Source organism: Spinacia oleracea, chromosome 3, assembly GCF_020520425.1.
Source record: "Spinacia oleracea cultivar Varoflay chromosome 3, BTI_SOV_V1, whole genome shotgun sequence".
In the NCBI taxonomy this organism is placed as follows: domain Eukaryota; kingdom Viridiplantae; phylum Streptophyta; class Magnoliopsida; order Caryophyllales; family Amaranthaceae; genus Spinacia; species Spinacia oleracea.
In genome coordinates, this window is record NC_079489.1 from 9,332,851 (window position 1) to 9,355,075 (window position 22,225).

The following is a 22,225-nucleotide window of genomic DNA, read 5'->3' on the forward strand; positions in this document are numbered from 1 at the left end:
CCGAAGGAACCTTTTATCTTTAGTTCGTGTAGATGTTGTTTCTGTTTTGCTTTACATTAGAAAACTGTGTAAAATTGTGAAAATAGGAGAATTCATTAATTTTAGCTTGTTTGGTAATTTAAATGGAAAAGTGAGGAAAATAAAATCTATGTAAATCGGTGGAAATCAATTAGTTATATTTTGTCTGTTTTATTTTCCACACTTTTCCCCTCAAAAGTGATGGAAAACTGCGAAAATCAGTGGAAAACGACATAAACAACATTAAATTGAAAAATATGTGATATTCCAATTTTCCCGATTTACCGTATTAATTAGCCAAACAAATTACTCCGAAATTTAGAGATTTTTACATATTTTTTCAGGTTTACTTTTCTACAGATTTTCATAGTTTTACTTTTCCTCACATTTCCAAGTTAACTTGGTTCCCAAACACAGTGTTAGTTTTTGTATGTTTTCCTTCGTTTATGCTTTTTTGCATTTTTTTCCCTTTGTTTAGGAGTTAATCCCCTCTTTCTCACCTAAAAAAAACACTAACCCTAAAAAGAATTGACAAAACATAACCTTTTATCTTTTTTCCTTTTGTTGTAAGAAAGAACATTATGTCGAAATCCAGTCTTTTGCTTTATTTCTCCGATGTAACCTCCATGTGGTTTGAATGTGACTCGACCCAATATAACAAGTTTCTCTCATTCTCCTTTCCAACCACCATACATGCTCTTTCACCATCATTGATCCAACCAATTATTATTCAACTACACTATCAGCAGAACTATACTAAATTAAGTGTACAACTACCAAATCAAGGAGCCTTATTAAGGCGCTTAATTGTTACTCCGTATTATATTGGATCGGGTTGCACCATAGTCCGCGCAGAATTCATACCCGGTAAGACACTTCTCAGAAACACCAAAGGTAGAAAATGTGATACAAAAGCCAAATCCGGTCTTACAACAGATATATAAACATTACAAGGCTGTACAATACAAATAAATTCACAAAGAAACGGAGAACTATGGCTACGGCAAGTTAGAGATCAACTATGTCAAAAAAAAAAGTTAGAGATCAAAGATACACACAAAGGTAAACATAAGTGTACACATATTGTTGCAACGATTCGATGATGTTGAATTTGATGATGAACTAGCATCACTCTGCATCAGCTTGCTACTTATTTCCCACTAGAGGTCTTTATTGTTTTCCCATCTAATAATTTGCCAAATCAGAGTAAAAAAATCAAAAAGATAAAATGGAGTACGGTATTAATTTCAGAAAGAATTTACAAGTACAAATATAGACGAGAAAGGTCCTGAGGGATAACTGACATGCAATGTAAATCATTCATCGTCATAAGAGATATGAGAACTCGCAACACAGCCGGGAGCGTCAGGGTTCTCAGCACCACAACAGTCATAAAACTTGGCAGCATATGGTGGATCATCAGGTCCCAATTCATAGTACCTGTTCAAAAGACGAAACAAAAAGGCATCAACATCAATACACGGACGGGGAACATTTTTGCATGCTGGTGTAACTTGCACATAAGATCTAAGGAAACAGATTTTCTGCAAAAAAAAACTATCCATTTCTAACTACCACTTATGCTTACTCTCTACAAGAACTAACAGCAGAGCTGAACACATGGCCAAACAAAACCAGAGATGCTTCTGTCCCATGCCTATGTGAATCTTCCACACTTAATGGCCATTCTACGTACCAAAATATACAAATCTCGTAAACCTAAGCAAATTCATAGAAAGGTAACTTGTGTGGCTGATGAGTATAGCTTCAAAATTGGGGAGCTTCAGGACTTGAAAGTAGATTGATTTATAGCTCTGAGGAAGGCTTAGTAGGGAAATTTCGAGTCCTAATCATCCATAGTTCCAAGATGGCTCGTATGGACTTCTTATGTATTTGCTTTAGAGCTACAAACCATTGAAAATCCTACACAGGCTAAAATGGATTGAAGGGCACTACTTATATCATACTTAGGCTATGGAAATTTAAATAGTCATCCAAGGCCCCAATGTGCCAATATAGAGAAGTTGCTTCAGTTTCTGTAGACGTTTCACCTGGAAATAAGCTTTGAAAAGCTTCATAACCCGAAATATAAATAGTAAATGTGATGACTGTTTTGGAGCCTAGTAGACTTTCCATTCAAGTTCAACACCAGTCTCTGAAATGGATCTAAAGACCTTATAGCGTTTAGCAAGGGGAATGCAAAGTGTGGTACCATCATGACTCATCAACAATTCAGAGAACACTTCCAATCAAAATAAGTCCAGAATTTCTATCAGCGTCTTCATAGTGTCATACCAAGGGTATTAGATGTAACGTTTCCTCTCAACATTTCCAAAAGGTCAGGCACTCAGGGAGCTCTTGAAAGTAGTTCTAAAATAACAAAGACTCCTCTCTTTTTTTATATGTACATGTGCCCTTAGCCAAAGAACCGGTTTTAGAAGATGTCAACAAGGATCAAACTATACTTAAGACAAGATCGGTTTTAAAGCCAACCCTCTGAGAAGGGCTCAGAGATTATAATGTTACTAATGACAGTGATGCGCTCAAGGCAAGGAGAAACATGTACCTTGCATTGATTGGTATCAGGGCTATCGGTATAGCTGATCTAACATTGTTTTTTCACCTGGCATTAAAAACAGACATTGGAGCAGTGATTGAGCAGCCAATTCATCTTCCCGCAGAATTTAGTTGAATGAAAGTGAGAAACGCAGAAAGGAGCACAAAGATGAAGATTAAAGGTCAAGGCAAAAGAGCTTTCCTTCTGAAACTTAAAATCAACCAGAATAGCATGATGGATTGTAACTAGTCGATATAGCATGATAAATAGACCGAAGCATTACTCAAGACTTAGGTTTGATACTTCATGCCAACTTAATTTTGCATTGTTTATTAGTTTTGGTGAAATAACTGGTACCACCAAAACAGGAGACATAACCAATGCTTCAAGAAGTACAGATCCATTCCCTCAGAAAAAAAGAAAAAAAAAATAGAGGTAAAAATATGTTAAATATGTTGTATAATTTTGATCCATATACATTCAGTAATGAATGGAGAATCTTTTTGCTAACGCTTAAAAAAGTAGTGCTACAATGAAAGCAAACACTTGATAATACATGTAACAATAAATCTACTAACATAGTAAATCACAAAGTAGGGCGATAAAAGCACTCTGGTTATCAGATATTGTACTTATTCTAGCTAAGATCACATTCAAACAGTAAAAAACAAACCTTAGTCAATATGGTATGAACACTTGTATTGTAAGCAAGCTAATAGGCATTAATGATGAAGATAGATTGCATACTCTTACACACCACCTCAGTCTAAATCAAATTTTAACAACATACCGGCTCGTAAGAAGAACATTAAAAGGTGATCAACCTCATCCTTAAGTACGAAAATAGCAAAGACTCGTCAATAGCTTAGCCAAACTAAATAGGAACCCAATCCAGAAGAACATTAAAAGGTGATCAACCTTATCCTTAAAAAGGGACTCGTAAGAATAAGAAATCTTTGACTCGATAACATCATGTTCCCTAATCGTACGCCCAGACTCAATCTCAAGCTCTTATTCGGGAAGGATCTCATCTTGGTGTTGTAAAGAAAATTGGAGAGAAAAATAGTGGAATGCTCATGTAGATAATTTCAGTTTTTGAATGCATAATTTTTTGAAAGAACGTGAGAAGTGAGGACTACGAGAGCAAAAGATAAAAAGGCAAATATGTGAGCTTTTTTTCAGCACCTCTATGATAGAAATCTGTAACATGATATATAGACCAAAGCAGTGCTTATGACTTAGGTTTGATACTTCATGCTAGCTTGCTATTGCATCGTTTATTAGTTTTGGTGAAATAGCTGTACAACCAAAACCTATCATATCAACTTATCAAGCTAACAGATGCTTCAAGATATAAAAATATATTAAATAATATTTATGCTTCCAGTTGCACAGCTGAAAGATTGTGCTTCTAGGAAGAAAACAGTTGATAATACATGTAGCCACAAATCCACCAACAGTGTTTCAGTAACCCAGTTATAGGCACTGCGTTGTGTTACCTAGATACCAAGAAGTCCCAGATACATGACTCCAGGATTGATAATCTAAAACAACCATTAGACTACCGTACAACCCTTCAATTGATTCTAGAAGGCTCAGTTGACTTCCTAACTGCCTAATATTTATGAAAGAAATCAATCCCCATAGAAGTACCTAAGAAGCCCGTCTCTTATCTCTTAGATAGCATACTAGTCAAGACAAAAAAGGAGAAAGTCAAACCAAGATAGCCACAAAGATACCTCTTGGGCTGCCATCAACTTACTTAAAAATGGAGACAAATCCTAATTAATCTCCTCCACCTAGTACCAAAGATACAAAACCTTATTTTCCATCACTTTATCCAAAATATTCCAACAGAATAACAGACTCTGAGCTTTTCATAATAAACCTGAAAAATAACACCAGATAGTATACCTCTACGAGAATCATCGACCACATCTTAGCTACCAAAGAAGAATCCAATTTTGTTTATCTGCCGTAAAAGCACACTAGTTTCAGACATTATACTTGGGAAATCACCTATCCTGGAACAATCTCATCAATTAACCATGAGATATCACTCTGACTGTCCAACATGATTGATAACCCATCACCTTCATTGAGTCTTATAAAGTAAAAATTGTAAGAAAAAACCTCCATAGTGTCAATATTGTCATAAGGATGTTTCCAATCAAGATCTTTTCAGATTTAGCACCTTCAAATCTGAACCCAAGGCAATCCTTAAAAGTGGTTTGAAAACTAAAAGGCGTTCCCTCGAAATTCTAGCAATACTTACATTACATGGCCATATGCCCTTTGTGGCTTCACCAAGGATTCAATCTTAGACTGTAGACAACTTCAATTTACAGCCAACATTATTCTAGAAAGGCTGATAAGTACATTTAGCAACTTATGACATTTCCGACAAATGTAATGGCAATAACTCCCCTCAAATTTGTTTCGAGTTCCAACTATTACCCAACAGGCCAACACACACTCTCAAGAATCAGTTTACCTTTGGGATAGGTTAGGTATCATATTCTAAGTCCACTTCCGATTAGCGGGATCGAAATAACACTACACTCCTCAATACCTTCCACAGAATCACAGCTATGCTATGAGACAACTTTCACCTACAAACAACTTATACCCAATATCACAAACAGAACCAAATCTCCCATATCCTCGTGATTCTAATCAAACTCCAAGCATTCAAAACACAATCACTAAAATATAAAGTATTTGTCCTGCAAATTGAAAATATTGATGATGGCAATTAAGCAATGAAACCCTATCACAAATTCCCAATAAAATCCAACAAAAACTAATAGGTTTTCTAAAAATAGATCACGGTAAAATGTATAGAAAGTAGAATAGCACTAAGATTAGGATAAGAGAAGATTGACCGATTACCTCTTCTGATCATCATGACGGCGACAAACGAAGAAAGAAGGGTGAAAACGGCAGGAAGAAGGCGGGTTGGAACAAGGGTTGAAGCTAACTTTGCATCTCCTGCACACCTTTTCTCTCTCCTCTTCCCTCACTCGCGTCTCCTTCATTCTTCTTCTTTCTCTCTACTGGCAGGCACCGTAGTCCGTACTACAATGTCCGCAGCTAGGGCCGCAAATCAAATGGAGGAGAAGAGTTGTTAAGGTTCAAAACTTCAAACTTTCAAATCAGTAGTTGGCTAGGGTTTAGGACTATAAAATTCTTGCATCCTGAATTAATAATTGCAAGTCTTTTGTTCACTTTGTTTGCACTTAGGCCCTCTATTTGACAATTAATTTCAGCCACCTTAAATGACTAGATGCTTATAATATAAGTATATAACTCACCTCATATGATTAGGAATGTCCCTGATAGTAGGGATGAGCAAAAAGTTCAGGGTACCTTGAATCGGAATCGGAATATGTTGTGCAGGTTTCGATTTCGGGTAATAAATTTGGGAACCTGTTGCAACAATTTCGGTTACGTTTCTTAATATTTGGAACGGGTACCCAATAGGGTACCATGTACACACTAATTCTAACATAGAGTACCCAAAATTCAGATCCAAATCCTGTAAAATGGATCCGGATTCACCGTATCCGAATCGGGTTCAGAATCCATTGTCGTCTCTACTCTCGAGTCAACCCACATTGGGTTAGCGTGTTAAACATTTGGGAGAATGGGGGAGAATATGGGGAAAATGAGTGGAGATTAAACCCCCAAGACCCCAACGTTATGATTGAAAGGTAAAATTCTTTACACTAAGGCCCTGTTCGGCAACACTAGCGGTAGCGGGTAGCGGGTAGCGGTTGAGTAGCGGGTAGCTGTTAGGATAGCGGACAGCGGTCAAGAGTAGCGGGTAGCGGGTAGCTGTCAGAATAGCGGTTCATAGTATGAGTGTTTGGCAGAACTAGCGGTTGAAATCGTAAAATACGATAATGATTATTAATTTAATCATATTCATTGCGGCATTTTAATAACAATAATGAAATAATTATAACATATTAAAAAGGTGTAGAAAAAATTATACTTATATTGTTATACACATATTTTTGGGGGGACGTATTCAAATTGTGACTTAATGATACCGCGTACTTATCTTCGTATATGTTACTAAATAACCTTTCGTTTCGGATACCCTTTGTCAACAAATATAAGACGGAGCAATTTCTGATGGTTTAGAAGATTTTCGAGAAAATGATATGAGTTTTAGTAAAAAATAGCGGTTGAAATTAATGATAGAATTTTTAATGATAATAGTTAGTATGGAGTAGTATAAATGAATAATATTTAACTAGTGAAATGTTTAAGTTACAATTTTACAAAGTGCACCAAAACACAAATGCGGGTAAACCTTTTTTTTTTTTTTTGCTATAAGTAAAAGTCAAATATTAGTATAATAAAGCAACAAAAAATAAAAATTGAATGGAAAATTACAACCAAAACAACAAACACTCCACCGCTACTTCATTCCTAGACTGCTAATAATTTTAGCGTTCCACATAATCTAACCAACCACTACTTCTCCCGCTACCCGCTATTTAGACCGCTAACTTGCCAAACACCTTTATTTTTATCTAGTAGCGTTTTGACTAAGTCAAAACGCTACCCGACACCTCAATCGCTACCGCCGAACACGCCCTAAGGCGAACTTTGCTTGGTTAACTCCTCGTTGCACTTGATTGTTTGCTTCTAAATTGCTTCAATTATACTTGTATACCCTCGGCACATATATAGTGACATACATGGTATATTCATATATTGCCATATTGGTATGCACTTGCATGCCCTTTGTGTACATTGTATTCACCTCTACCCACATGGCAACATGTATAGGGAAAGCAAATAGAGCAATACTGCACGGATTTTGATCATCTTTTTACAAAATATTTAACTGAATATCTCCAAAACTACTGTATAGTTATAACATTTTAACATACATGTTTAAATTTATTCATCTAATATGAATATTTAAAATGCTAATATGGTAATTTGACCAAAATATTGAGTGATATATTTTCCATTATTAATATATCGATTTGATTAAAATATTACCAATTTAGAATAATTATTAATACGCCATAATTTATAAACTAAATTTTGTTTCCATACATAAATAGTTTATAAAAAAGATAGAGAATAAATATAAAATCAAACATATACACTTTTATTGTGAAGGTGGTTTTTGGCGGGAAAAAATCGCACCAGTAATTGACACGTGTCATTCCTGGTGTCTCTTTTAGTATATAGTAATAGATAATGTTATGCCGCCTTATTAAGACTTTCTACTAAAAAATAAACCTTTTTATAAAGTAACAAAGATTATATTTTATGTGTTCTATTTTTAGATCAACTAGATTGCAGTCTTGAGAGAAAATATCCTAATTAAAATGTATTTTACCATACCTTAAAAAATAATCTATATCTATTCTATTACTATATACTACAAGAGACACCAGGAATGACACGTGTCATTTCCTGGTGCGATTTTTTCCGGCCAAAATATTTATATTTTTTTACTTTAAAATAAATAAATTACATTACGTTTTTTTAGGAAACTAAGATAAAAACATATTTTAATTACCATAGATGTGTACTGCATAATATATTATTGGAGGAAAGCTAAATCAATATTATTTTTTCCTTTATGATATAATTTTATTTATGTATTATTATAACTTTTTAATCTGATAACAAATATAAAAAATATTGATAAATGAATTTCTAATGTTAGTCCACTATTAATAATATAATACATGGTAACTGGTAAGTAAGAATGTTAATTAAAATAATAATACAGGGTAAAGTAGACTAACATTATAAGTCTATTTATCAAGATTTTACTCAATACAAAATATGTTGTATTTGACTAACTCGGTTATGCTCGGGTCTTTTCGAAAATTTGTCTTGAGTCGTTCGGGTTTGGTTAACATTAGATCGTTCTACATACAAGTAAACGACTATAATTTTCAACTTTGTATAGTAATATGCAAATTAGTTCATTTGAATATTTTTTATACACAACTTTGAATTTATATTTTTTCATATATCCTTTTTACTTTCATGTTTTCCTAATATCACAAGTCTTTTAGTTACTATTAAAATAATAAATTATTTTAGTAGTAGTCGTGCATTGCACAGGCCCTAAACTAGTATTATACTAAAAGAGAGGAAATCAATGTGGTGATGACAAATGTCACTACATGATTCGCTTCTCTTATAAATTAACAAAGTAATTAAAATTATTAATCTAAATTTAAATTGTCTTATTTAAGGAAAGATATGCGCTAGAGAATATATATTATTTTTTGCCAATATTAATCTTAAAGATTCTTTTAATAATAAACATTCTATAAATACTAAATAAAAATAGAAAATGTAAAAAAATATGCACAAGTAAATATTTTAGGATTAATTGACCAGAATAATCCCAACTTTAGGTGGTTTGCTTTTAATAATCCCAACTATAAGTTTTTTTTTAATAATCCGAACTTTTACACCTATTGACTTTTAACGGGCCTAGCAGGTAAGTTACTTACTGTAGCAGGTAATTTATGGCGTGGCGCTGACATGGCAATAGAGAGTTAGTTTTTTTTTTCTTTAAATGCATTTATTCCCCCTTATTTATTTTCCTTAATAAATCTCCTTATAACCCTTGTTTCTCATTTCGTCATTTTCTTTGATTCTCCACCCAAAATTTTAAATGTTTTCAAACCTCATATTTTAATGTGACATTTAATAGCTGAACGAAGTAAACCTCATATGTTAGATCCACCGGGTCATTTTCGGGTTCAAGGGGGTGTATTCCTTTGGTTTTTTTTTAAAAGGATACAGAGTTCAATTTATTTAAATGGGTTACTACCAGTAACTTAATAGTAGTAACAAGGTTGATGACCTTTGATTTCAGTTATTTGAAAGGGATACAACCATAGCAGAAATGGTGGTTACCAAATGAAGCACGATGAAGATGATGTAGTATGATTTAAGTTTATTTACCTGCCAAATTAAACAAATAACACAAAGTAAAAACAAAAATGTCAAAATGAACCTCCTTTTACAATCAAAAAATTGTCAAATTACAATCTAAGGTTAAACATACGAGCATGGAAGGTGTTTGTTTTTTGTTTTTATTTTATTTTACAGCAGATGAAAAACAAAAAGGGTTTAACTTTGGGTGAATGGATATTGAATGAATGACGTGTACCAAATTTTTTAGAGAGAAACTAAAAGCCCAAGTCCAAGTTTGCAAGTGTTTACCATTTTAACAGGTTACCGGTTTTTAGGATTGTTAAAAGTCATTAGGGGTAAAAGTTTGGATTATTAAAAAAAAAACCATAGTTGGGATTAATATCCAGTAGTCCTTCGGTCCCTTTAATTGCATCATATTCATCTTTGGTATATATGTTTGAGATTACTCCATACATTAAACGAACAGTTTTCCCACTTGCTCTCTCTCTATATATATCTTATGTCGTTGACCATTTTATCAACTCATGTGCATTTGTTACACTCAATTCTTAATGAAGTAAATTTTGGCCATGGGACAATCAAAAGGGTTGGAGTTAGTGTATTAGATAGTTAACCGAAAAGGTAACGTCATGTAATATTGACCAAATATAGGTATGCTACATTGTTAGTGGGGCGGGTTTTGGGGAGGCCTTTATGCAACGCCCCAAGTGGGAAGGGGTGGAGGAAAGCTTAATTTGGTGGGTGATGCGGATAGAAAAAGTATATGCCTCAGGTGACAATGCAATGATGAATTTTAATGTACCCTCCCAATTACTCGCATATCTTTCATCTAATTGATCGTGAGTAATATTTTTAACAACTAACCTACATATTACAACCTTTTATTTATTTATTCAACTACACTAATAAGACAACCAAATTGAAAAATACTCTAAAATAGAGTTTTAAAATTGAAAACTACCAAAAAAAAGGGTATATGATGGGTTTGGATTAACAGGTGGGTGATGGAGCGAGAATGAATTTTATTTTATAGATGGGTAGCACACATATTGTGGGTGGCAGGGATAAGAATGAGATTTTAGGTGGATACGGGTGTGGAGGGACAATCCTCCGCACCCGCCACGCCTTAACTAAAAGTCATCTAATAAAGTACATGATGTGTGTAAGTGTTAAGTGATCGGATAATGATGTAAATGGTAGGGCGAGTATTTGGTGAGAAAATGAGAATAACTATAGTAATAAAGTGTATATGAAAATAAACTATAGAAATAAAAGGTAGGAGTATATGAGAATAACTTTATGTTCACACAGGTGATGAGTGAGAATGGAAGTAATTTTATCTACATACCCTTATTTGTTTCATTTTTATTTTTTTAATAAATAAGATATGAAATACGACAATAACACATCTATCCATAATTAATTTAATTGGAAAATATCTACAAGCTCTATTTTGGTTAATTGTCAATAGATATAGTTTAGATTTCATGCAAATTTAATATTTTGCGTAACAGATTGTAAATCGTGCATCGTACGGGTATTATACTAGTTTTGACTAATTTACTCTCCGCCCTTTAAAGATTGCGCCATTGCAATTGGCCATAAATTCTCATTACTCATTAGCCTATAAGTCTATAATATAGTTACGTGAGATCTTATTAGACATTTACATTTTAAGTCACATTTTAGAGAATATAAAAAATCAAAAGGCGCAACTTTTAGAAATAATATAGTAATGTGAAATCTTGTTAGGAATTTACATTTTAAGTTGTGTCTTAGAGAATATAAAAGTCAAACGAGACAATACTTTAGGGACCGATGAAGTAGTTTCTAAATAGCTTAAAACATGCTGTTTCTTGTTTCGTTGGAGAGCCCACTCTTGAGGGTCAGTGGGTTTAACGTCAGCAGGCAAGAAAAGGGCCGGGTTTTGTAAAATTGAATGGACCAAAATCCGAATGCATGATCTCATCTTTTAAAAGGCCCATTTACTTTTACCGGGTTGCATGGTGGCGGCCATAAAATCCACAAGGGCAAAATAGTAATTTAACAACAAAGAGTTAGTTGGGTGGGTAAAATTGGAAGTATAAATATAAACAGAGTTCATCATTCATAAGAAGAAAAAAAAACCCAAATAAAAAGTTTAGGATAAAGCAAAAAGGTAAGGCACCATAGGAGCTGAGCGAGGGCCTCTGTCTCTCCCTCCTCCATTGAATGTAAGTACCAGATATATAAAACCTTACTTTCTAGATTAAGAAGTTCCTATATTTGATTTGATTTTGGGATAATGTCAGTCTCTCTCCAATTCTTAACCACCACTTCCACCACCACCACTGCCGCCGCCGCCGCCTCCGTGGCTGTCTCATCTTCTCTATCCTCGTCGCTAATCCCGTCTTCTTCGGGTATTCTTTTTCGATTTCTTCACAATCATCACCGGAATTTAGCTAATTATTTCAATGGAGGTGGACCGTTATTATGCAGAAGTAGTCAAACGAGTTTTACTAAATCCAAACCGGTTTTACTCCCTTCTTCAGCTCATTATTATTCCGGTCAATTGAGGAGCAATTTAGAAGATTCTCGCCGCCATATCGCCGCCTTTTCCGCCGCTTCTGATGTTGGTCCTACTACTAGCAGCAGTAACAGCAGCACTGCCGGTGATGATGAACCTTTTAAGGACGCCGCCGAAATTGAAAGTGATGCTGAAGAAGAAGAGTTTTGTTTTAATTTTAATGACGTTGACCGTTGGGATGTTTTGGGACTCGGTCAAGCAATGGTATTATCTTCATACTTTTTGTATGTATATTTTATTCTTTTCTTCTTGAATAATGGTAGAATTAGCTTAATTGAAATAGTTATTGAATAATGATATGATTAGCTCAATTGAAAATGTGATATTTGAATAATGGTATGATTAGCTAACTTGTAAGGAATTGGCTTATTACTCGCTTGGTTCGTAATTTGTAAGTCGAAAATGTAATATGAACTAGCAATGTGACAATTGAATCGGGATAGATTGAGTATTTAGATAATGTAATGGTCAGTATGCTAGGAAAAGAAAGAGATTTAAGTTGCTGTTTTTGAATTTCTAGGTACATTTTGATTTCATTTACACTATGTGTTTCATATATAGGTCGATTTTTCGGGAGTTGTTGATGATGAGTTTCTAGAGAGGTTGGATTTAGAGAAGGGAACAAGGAGGCTTGTGCACCATGAGGAAAGAGGTAAAGTTTTGCGAGCAATGGATGGCTGTAGCTACAAGGCTGCGGCTGGTGGATCGTTGTCCAATAGCCTGGTTGCTCTTTCGAGGCTCGGTAATCTTCCTGTTGGAGGGCCTGTTTTGAATGTAGCCATGGCAGGCAGTGTAGCTAGTGATCCATTGGGTGGATTCTACAGGTGAGGGTCTTTCTTTTCTGAATTTCCCCTTTACTTGCTTTGAAAAGTATAAAGGAAGCATGGATTGCTACTAAGTTAGTCCTTTATGGATGAGGTTTATGCTCTTTATAGGATTTGGGAATTGGGATTTGGGATGCTTGTTTATCTGTGAGATTCTCGATTTTTGTTCTCAATAGAAGATTCTACTGTCGAATTACATTCACATGATCAAATTATACATACAAAATATTTTAGATGCATGTACTTGTATATGACTTGCCCAAAGCATATCTTGCAAGTTCAAGGTATACTTAGACTTTTAAGTGATTGCTTGTTGCCGGTGTTTTTACTTGGGTTGTTCCTTTATTCCTCAGAGGATTCTGCTTCATGTTGCAGCCTATGTAGTAGAAATTTTATTTAGAGGATAACTTGGGTTTTTGTGGCTGTATACTGTGTGGAAGACTGCTTTTCATAAAGCTTGGGATTTTGCTAGTACAACTTCTTTTTTTCTCAGTAGAATATTTTTTTTCAGCAGTTGTTCTGCAAAGGTCAACTAGTAATATTAATATCTCTTGATACTTTATAGGGCCAAATTGCGTAGGGCGGGCGTGGAATTTCTTTCTGCACCAGTCAAGGATGGGACAACTGGGACGGTTATAGTTCTTACTACTCCTGATGCCCAGCGCACAATGCTTGCATATCAGGTTTTCAATCTTTACTCTATCTTTAATGGTTAACAGTCAATAATTCTTGCGAAAAGCCTTTATTGCTCAATTACTGCAAAGAGGGCTTCTAGGATGGCAAATACTTTCACGATTTTGAGGCAGGTCTTGTCTTTGGTCTACATGTATAAGATTCTTTCATCTTCTGTTGAGGGTTACGGAGTATACACTTTACTGCTTCAATGTGTAACCCTTGCATTCAAGCCCACACCTTATGTTTTTTGTCACATTTTGAATGTTTCTTCACTTGTCACGGACTCACGGGGCAGGAGATAATGCATTAGCACTTTCCATCTCATTCGTTTTATGCAAACTATAATGTTGCACCATCCCTAGCCACCCCCCTCCCCCCTCTTTATCTTTTTTTTGGACGGTAATGCTGCGTTAACAGTTTGCACAAGAGATTCCATATCAAATAGTACACCCTCAATCCAAACACCCTCTTCCCCAATATCAATACCAGCCTTTGCCATAGAGTAGAAACAACAACAAGAAAATAAAGGATAACGTTTTGAGTTAGTTTTTAAACCTAAAGCGTATGTGATAAAGTTTCCCTGAGAAGGAATACATCAAATATGAGCTGGAAGCTCATAAGGCATTGGAGGGAAGTGAGCTCTTCTCTTTTATGTGACTGTTATTCAGTTATGAAATTTGTTTTGATCCCAGAGGCTTGACATATTCAAGTGATAGGAAATATTTGCCGAATTGCCGGAAATCATTTCGGTCTTTGTGATATCTTTCTTTCTTTCATCTCAAAAGGCAAGGGAAGGTTACTCTATCTGGCAACTGCTAGATTTTTGATATCTTCATAACTCATAAGGTCTTCTGCCGTTAGTTACTTTTTAGAATGTAGTCATTCTGTGCACCAACTTATTCACACATGAACATGTTTGGCTGAGATATTTTGCCTCTCCTAATGTTCCCTGATCGTTATTTCTCCGTTGCTTAATTCTGTCATACTCTCTATCCTTGCACTTGCTTGATATTTGTGTAAGCTTATTCAATTTAATTAAAATTTTCAATTTGGAAAACTAACCTTTCTCTTTTATTCTGACTGCAGGGAACATCATCCAAAATTAACTATGATCCTGGATTGTCCGACATAATTTCCAAGACAAGTATTCTTGTTGTTGAAGGCTATTTATTTGAACTTCCTGATACTATAAAATCAATAACACAAGCATGCAAGGATGCACACAGCAATGGAGCTCTTGTTGCAGTAACAGCATCTGATGTTTCGTGCATTGAGAGGCACTATGATGATTACTGGTAAGACAGATTTCACTAAAAATACTATACTAATGGCACGACACTTGTTGCATGAGGTATTACTGTGAGGGAATGATAATGAGTTTTGTGTATTTTGGCATGAAATGCCGCATATGGATATTCAACAAAATGCATCTTCACCAACATATATATATATATATATATATATATATTCTGTATTTACTTGCATCATCTCTAAATCACATCAATTACTAGTAATGGTCCAACGGAGATGGTGACAGAAATTGATTAAAAACGCATGTTTGCCACTGGATATGCAATATCTTGGATAACAAACATCCTCATGTCATATCAAATAAACCGTAAAAGAAGCTTGATGTTTTGCTCTATAATTTTCTGAGATATTAGTGGTTAAGCTATAATCATAGTTCCAATTTGGAACAGAAAGGATAGCCTTCCATACTGATTACTGACTACATTTTTGCTGTAATTCGGTACACGAGGTTCAAAGTATAGAGGATACTGGATTTTATCAGCGTACTAAGTAGCATATATGCAAATTTCGGAACTTTCCATAAACAATAACACAAAGTGGTCCTCTGTGATTATTTAGCATCTATTTCTACCATCAAATTATCCATTTTGAGTTACTTATCATGAATTTATGATGTTTTTTCAGGGAGATAATAGGGAACTATGCTGATGTGATATTTGCAAACAGTGATGAAGCTAGAGCCCTATGTAATTTTTCATTGAAGGAAAGCCCTGCCTCTGCAACAAGATACCTAAGCCATTTTGTCCCACTTGTGTCTGTAACCGATGGTGCTCGTGGGTCCTACATCGGGGTCCGAGGAGAATCAGTATACATCCCTCCATCACCTTGTGTACCAATAGACACGTGTGGAGCAGGAGACGCTTATGCATCAGGGATTTTATACGGTTTATTAAGAGGAGTAACAGATATGAAAGACATGGGTACATTAGCAGCTAGGGTTGCAGCTGTTGTTGTTGGACAACAGGGTACTCGGCTTAGGGTTCAAGACGCTGTTCAATTGTCCGAGTCATTTTCTTTCCATCTCGAGAATTCGACAATTTGACTGGAGTTTATCTGTTCCTTCACTCCTTGTATGTTGAATATGAATAGACCATTATTTGATATTAGTTCACTTGTCCATAGTAATGTTTATTTTTTATTGTACATTAGTACATTACTGATTATAGTTCCAGAAAGGATATCGCTTTACTTTCTTTCCTTGTGCATATTGTTGAAGATTATATGTTATGTAAAATTAAGGAAAAATAGATTCTAAAAATACAACCTTTAATCGATCTACCTAAAAAGGACTGACTTTATGTTTATCTAAGAATAACACAACCTTTTGGACCTATCTTCTTTTAAAAGGCTCCCCTCTATAATAACTTGCTAGAATAGGTAATATGCTACAATATTTTTTAATCTTCTTGTTAATTATATAAAGAAAAAATGTTTAATTTGCGAGTTTTGTTTTCATATTACCTATTGTAGCAAGTCATTTATGAGGGGAGCCCTTTAAAAGAAGACAGGTGTAAAAGGTTGTGTTATTCTTAGTTAAACGAAAAGTCAGCCCTTTTTAAGCAGATCACTTAAAGGTTGTATTTTTAGAATCAATTTTTCCTAAAATTAAAGTTTCAAAAGTTGGGTCTGTAAACGCGTGCACCAACATTAATCCCGTAAATATGTTTTGGTTAACTTTTATATTATGTAAAAGAAAAAGTTGATGGATAAATATTTTAATGGGTTAAACGATTAATTTTATACATTTATTAAAATGAAAAATTTTACCACTAAAAAATAGATAACTTTACCTATTGGGTTATATTTTAAATATTTTGAATTAACACTTTCATCTATCTATCTATTATTACTATATATGCTAAAAGAGACAACGGAATGACACGTGTCAATTTCTAGTACGATTTTTTCCGCCAAAAACCACTTTCCAAAAAAAGTGTATTTGTTTTATTTCATTTTTATTTCTACTTTTTTTTTATATAATTTATTTATGTATGGAAACAAAATTTAGTTTATAAATTATGGCAATAATAGATACGACGTAATAATAATTATTCTAAATTGGTGGAGTAATATTTTAATCAAATTGTTATATTAATAATGAAAAATATATCACTCAACATTTTAGTCAAATTACCATTTTAGCATTTTAAATATACATATTAGATGAATAAATTTAAACGAGTATGTTAACAATGTTATAACTATGCAGTGGGTTAGGACCCGTGTAACACATGGATGTTATAAAATTTGTTTACGAAGTATTATTAATTAATCGTAAACAATTATTTATAATTGATAACTATTTTTATTGAAATAAAATTTATTTGTATTTTATGTGTGGTTGAAAAAATATGTACAAATAAAAGTAACAATATAGTAAAATTTTAAATTTTCTCGAGTTAGTGCGATTGAGATATCTTTGTCAAAATTATAAGGTACTTCTGCTCCCTTTCTCGTTAACAAAAAATGGGTCATTGAAATCGCAAGACGGTTGGTGGAGAAAGAATAGAGCACAAATGATATCTCTACACGAAAAGAAGTATTTCATACTTCATCCGACTCCGATTTTTAATACTTGCAACGTTGTTAATTTTCACGCATGCCTAGGCAAAACTTAGATCATTGATATCTTTGATTCTCTTTAAGCAAAAATTAAAAAAAGTTAATATTTTGAAAATACAAATTGAGACGAATCTAACAAGATCCTACATGATTATGTTTTAGCTTACGTATAAATCACCAACAATAGTCAAAATAGAATATGTGAATAGTGTAAAATACACAAACGTTGCGAGTATTAAAATCGGAGGAAGTATGTAAGTTTAGATTTTAAATATAAAGAAAAACAAACGATACATTTGTGTATAAATCTTGAAGTATTTGAGGTGGATCTTAAAGCTTAGGACGTTGAACTTTTCAACATTTGTTAAATTTTGGGTTTGTTTTTCGATCTTTCCTTCCTCTCTCTTCAAACCACATGAATACATCACAATATTCACATGTGTATGTTGGATCTCCAATGTCCCAATAGCTACATGTTTAATCAATACGTTTGGAACATAAATATCATATAGGTGGCTGTTATTTATTAAAATATAAATAGCTACGAAATAAGTACTTTCAAAATCAGTAACATTCGCATATATATCGTTCCCACCTTGAATTCCAAAAAAACAAATGTAGTATAATTAATTTATACTAAGTTTTACTAATAGAGAGGGTGGGGTGGAAGTGATGAGATGTTTCAAATCTTCCATGTCAATATTTAAGTCGTCCTCAATCAGTTCATCGACGATCTCATTATCTGTATTGAAAATGTTATAGTAATAAGCTACAGAATAATACATCTAAACAAAAGATTAATGGTTGGTCAATACCTTCATAATCGACATTTGAGTTATATTCGCTATCATTATCCATATGATGTCCGTGTAACACACGATTATGAGTAGTCCATAAGTAGTGTGATCCTACTTTATTATCCTACACTACTACAAAAACACCTTTATAAGTCTCCCTTTTAGTGTCGCCTCAAATTAATGTGTGACACCAAAATATTTAGAGTCATATTTTATAAAGTAGGCGACACATAAAATGGCTAGCAGAAATTCCAAAGAGACAAGTGTGTCGCTTGTGTTATAAATTAAAATGGGACTATAAAAGTTTTGGTGTCGCTCATGCATTAGTAATAGGCGACACCTGTTTCTTTTTAATTTTCATTTCAATATTTTTTTAAAAATCAAATTAAATACTCTCAGTGTCGCCTGTGTTTAAAAATAGGACTCTAAAAGTTTTGGTGTCGACAATTTATAACATGCCACACCTATTTTTCTTCTTCTAAGAATCAAATGAAATACTTTTAGTGTCGCATATGCCTTAAAATATGACTTTAAAAATATTGGTGTCGCACATTAAAATAGGCGATACCTATCCCTTCTTAAAAATTAATTAAACTACTCCGTATAATGTAGAACTTTGGTCCAACTTCCATAAATTTTATTTTTTTAGTCGTTTAGGGATTTTATCTACAGTATTTGATCAGCATATCTGTAGATTTTTTCTATGTTATCCCTATTTTGCAGGGAACTCAAGCACATGATTTCCCTACCTATTTTAATTTGTAGGGAGGTTTTTTTTGCTCTGTTTTGAAAATAGTAATAATGTATTCGATATTATAATTTTGCATATTAAATTTTGACATTATTTATTGATCAGCATTCCTAGCGCAGGATTCCCCTATTCATGTCGCCTATTTTTTGTATTTTGTTACCTATTTTTCAGGGAGGTCTTTTTAAATCTGTTTTGTAAATGAATTTACTGTATTCGTATTTTTTGTTGTAATCTTTATTATTGTGAAATTTATTCCTATTTTTTATAGTTTATTATTATCTTGTATTTGCAAATATCGGTTTAAAATAATTAGATTATAAATATTTAAAATGAGTATTTTAAAAAGAAAAATACGACTCATCAGAACGTGACACATGTCATTCATGGTGTGTCTTTTAGTATATAGTAATAGAACCCTTGATGTTATTTTCACTTCTCAGGAACAATACGTATGGTTTTCATTAGAACCCTTGATGTTATAGAACCACATTATGGGTATTAGATGTGATTATGTGAATAGCACCGAAGGACTGTCATTCCCTTTGCCTTTAAGGGGAATGATAATTGTTATTTTTCAAGATTAATTGTCCTTTTCTTTTTCTAAGTTTCCTTAACCGCTATGGTACATAGGGTTTACCCTCGACAACATTAAAATTCCTTATGACTAAGATCTTTGTTTTTTCAGTGTGGGACCAGGGTCTTATACCCCAGAAGTGGAGGAAATCTACATTGCTTCACATCATTCACCCCTTGTGTTGTGCTTGATATTCTCACACCAGCATATTTGGAAGATGCAGGCAGGAAACTCACTTATTATCATGACTATCCATATTCAAGCTTCTGTAAGTTTCTTCTAGAATGAACATTAGGGAAATAAAAAGTCAGTTTTTTTTTTTATATAATTTTTTTTTTTCCTGTTTTGGGGGTAATATTTCTGATTGATCTTATACTATTTGCATCCACCCAAATTATTGAAAAAGTCAGTTTTATTTTATAATTTTTTTTTTCTGTTTTGGGGGCAATATTTGTGATTGATCTTATACTATTTGCATCCACCGAAATTTTGATTTTCGGATTTTTTTATTGAGTTATTCAGTCCACTCCTGTAATGTCGTCGTGCTGTTTTCTTAATGCTGCCAACATGTGATTCTTGGTTTTACACATGTGAAGAAAATAAATTTGGGGAAAGTATTAAACTTATATATAAACATCAGATAATAGATTTTATGTGCTTACTTGTTGCATTTCACGAATCTCATCAACATGTTTACTCTCCGATATTTTCAAGAACTCGTTTTCATTTTTTTTGAGAGATTTGACTACTTATTTCTGCCACCATTTCCAAAGATGTCTTTCCTTCATTCCCAAATCTGCAAGATAATTTTTTTTTTTTTTGTCAAGTATACATTATTAGAAAAGTATATTTAGATAACAAAAATAATAGTAGTAAGCCAAAAAAAAATATACATACCTCTCTTTAAGATCACTTATCTCCGCAATATCAATGTTTACATGGAGTCTTGTCATAAATAGTGAACTCGATATTCCAATAACAACTTAAATGCGTAAGAAAGACAAATATATAAGAAAGAAAAACCAAATCAATAGATAAAATGACAACCGCAGGCTTTTATACAACTCAAATCATATATACCATGAAATGCCTTGATTTTTGCATACTGGATGGCAATAAAAACTTGACAATCTGGATGATCAGATAAGTATTCTGTCAATTGATCAACATATTGATTCCACAAAGTGCAACCCAATAAATTTTTCCTAAAATTGACAACACAACAAAGTTAGTATTATAGTCATAGATTGTATTTTCCTTAAAAAAAATTTGGAAATACACTTAGTGCAAATCCTCTAGTTGAACATTAAGCATTTTTTGTGGGTTACCATCTCTAATAAATTGATTAGTTGATAATAAAGATATACAATACAATCTGTTTTCAAAAGAAAACCTTTCATTCAGTAAATAATATACCTAAATAAATATAATACTTAAAAAAATAAGTTGATGTTTTATACCAACTAATACACTATTGTCTAGATCTTTTAATTCTTCATAAGATTTACAATCAAAACCATGTATAGGAATGGTCGATCCAACAACTCCTACGACTGTAGTAAACATTCTAAAGTTAATTTTGTATGGATGCATCGTGGGTTTATAGTCTCCAACATTCTTTCCAACGCTAAAGTTTGAGATTTTGTATGCTTCTCCTTGGGTTAAAGCATCCTTAAATTTTGCAATAAAAGCTTTTTTTAATTTTTTTATAGAAGCTTGAATCTTGCCTCCCTAGTATACAATAAAAGTAAAATAAAGAAATAGTTAGCAACATACTATTTCACGGATATTAACATTGAATATAGCACAATATGAATGATGGAATTACCTCTGCATCTAGTAAAACCATTTCAATAGTATACGTTTCACTCGGATTATCGAAGGCAGGAATTGTCCATAATCGGATAACTCTTGCTTGTATCGTTACATTTTCTATGGACGGATTAATATTGTGAATGAGACTAAGACTTCTTGCCATTTTTTCTCACAAATAACGTATAGGATAATATATGTTTGCTATTATTGTTGGATGAGCAGGGAGTATATATAGGGAGTATATAAGGGAGTATATATTGCTGATTACTGGATTGTATATTCTGAAAGTTGTCAGCGTATATTCTGTTTTTTATTTGTTATTTATTTTTTATTTCTTTTTTTAATTCTGTTTTGGGATTGATTTTCGTGTTTTTTTTTAAAAAAATTTGTTACCTATTTGTTAGGGAATAGATTTCTAATTTCTGTTTTGTACATTATATTATTGATTCGTTTAAGGAATTCTATCTTTTGATTAGCATATTCATGTTTATCTTTTGATTAAATATTCGTTTATGTCATTAAATTTTGTAAATTATTATTTTTATTCGTTTAGGTTATTTAATCTTTTGATGAGCACAAATATATGTTCTTTTCCATGTTGTCCCTATTTTACAGGGAACTCACGCACAAGACTCCCCTATGTTTGTGTAGAATATTTTTTTAATTTCGTTACCTATTTTTAGGGAGTTCTATCATCTAGTTAATTATATTCATGTTATCGTTTACCTGTTGTATCTGTTTTTTAGGAAATTTAATTTTGTAATTTAATTTTTTTAGTCGTTTAGGGATTTTATCTATTTGATCAGCATATTTGTAGATCTTTTTTATGTTATCCCTAT

The 22,225-nt window shown here is 33.1% G+C and overlaps 2 protein-coding genes across 2 annotated transcripts; one reads left to right on the plus strand and one right to left on the minus strand.

The window, feature by feature from the left end:
• Nucleotides 1-902: 902 nt before the first annotated feature.
• Nucleotides 903-5,766, minus strand: LOC110799150 (uncharacterized). The gene is made up of 3 exons (XM_022004366.2): nt 5,468-5,766; nt 1,323-1,458; nt 903-1,203 (listed from the first exon to the last, which is right to left on the minus strand). Exons 1-2 carry the CDS (start codon nt 5,611-5,613, stop codon nt 1,335-1,337), a joined length of 270 nt encoding a protein of 89 aa, XP_021860058.1. The 5' UTR covers nt 5,614-5,766; the 3' UTR covers nt 903-1,203; nt 1,323-1,334.
• Nucleotides 5,767-11,628: 5,862 nt separating this feature from the next.
• Nucleotides 11,629-16,080, plus strand: LOC110799131 (uncharacterized). Its single transcript, XM_022004331.2, has 5 exons — nt 11,629-12,281; nt 12,639-12,901; nt 13,467-13,584; nt 14,663-14,871; nt 15,512-16,080. The coding sequence occupies exons 1-5, from the start codon at nt 11,796-11,798 to the stop codon at nt 15,927-15,929; spliced, it is 1,494 nt and encodes a 497-aa protein (XP_021860023.2). The 5' UTR covers nt 11,629-11,795; the 3' UTR covers nt 15,930-16,080.
• Nucleotides 16,081-22,225: the final 6,145 nt, after the last annotated feature.

Bases quoted from the DNA above. Each gene is read 5' to 3' on its own strand.
- LOC110799150 (XM_022004366.2), bottom strand. From the start codon at position 5,613: ATGAAGGAGACGCGAGTGAGGGAAGAGGAGAGAGAAAAGGTGTGCAGG. The intron at 1,459-5,467 runs GTAATCGGTCAA...TCTTTTGAACAG, and splicing joins CGTCATGATGATCAGAAGAG to GTACTATGAATTGGGACCTG.
- LOC110799131 (XM_022004331.2), top strand. From the start codon at position 11,796: ATGTCAGTCTCTCTCCAATTCTTAACCACCACTTCCACCACCACCACT. The intron at 13,585-14,662 runs GTTTTCAATCTT...TTCTGACTGCAG, and splicing joins GCACAATGCTTGCATATCAG to GGAACATCATCCAAAATTAA. The intron at 14,872-15,511 runs GTAAGACAGATT...ATGTTTTTTCAG, and splicing joins AGGCACTATGATGATTACTG to GGAGATAATAGGGAACTATG.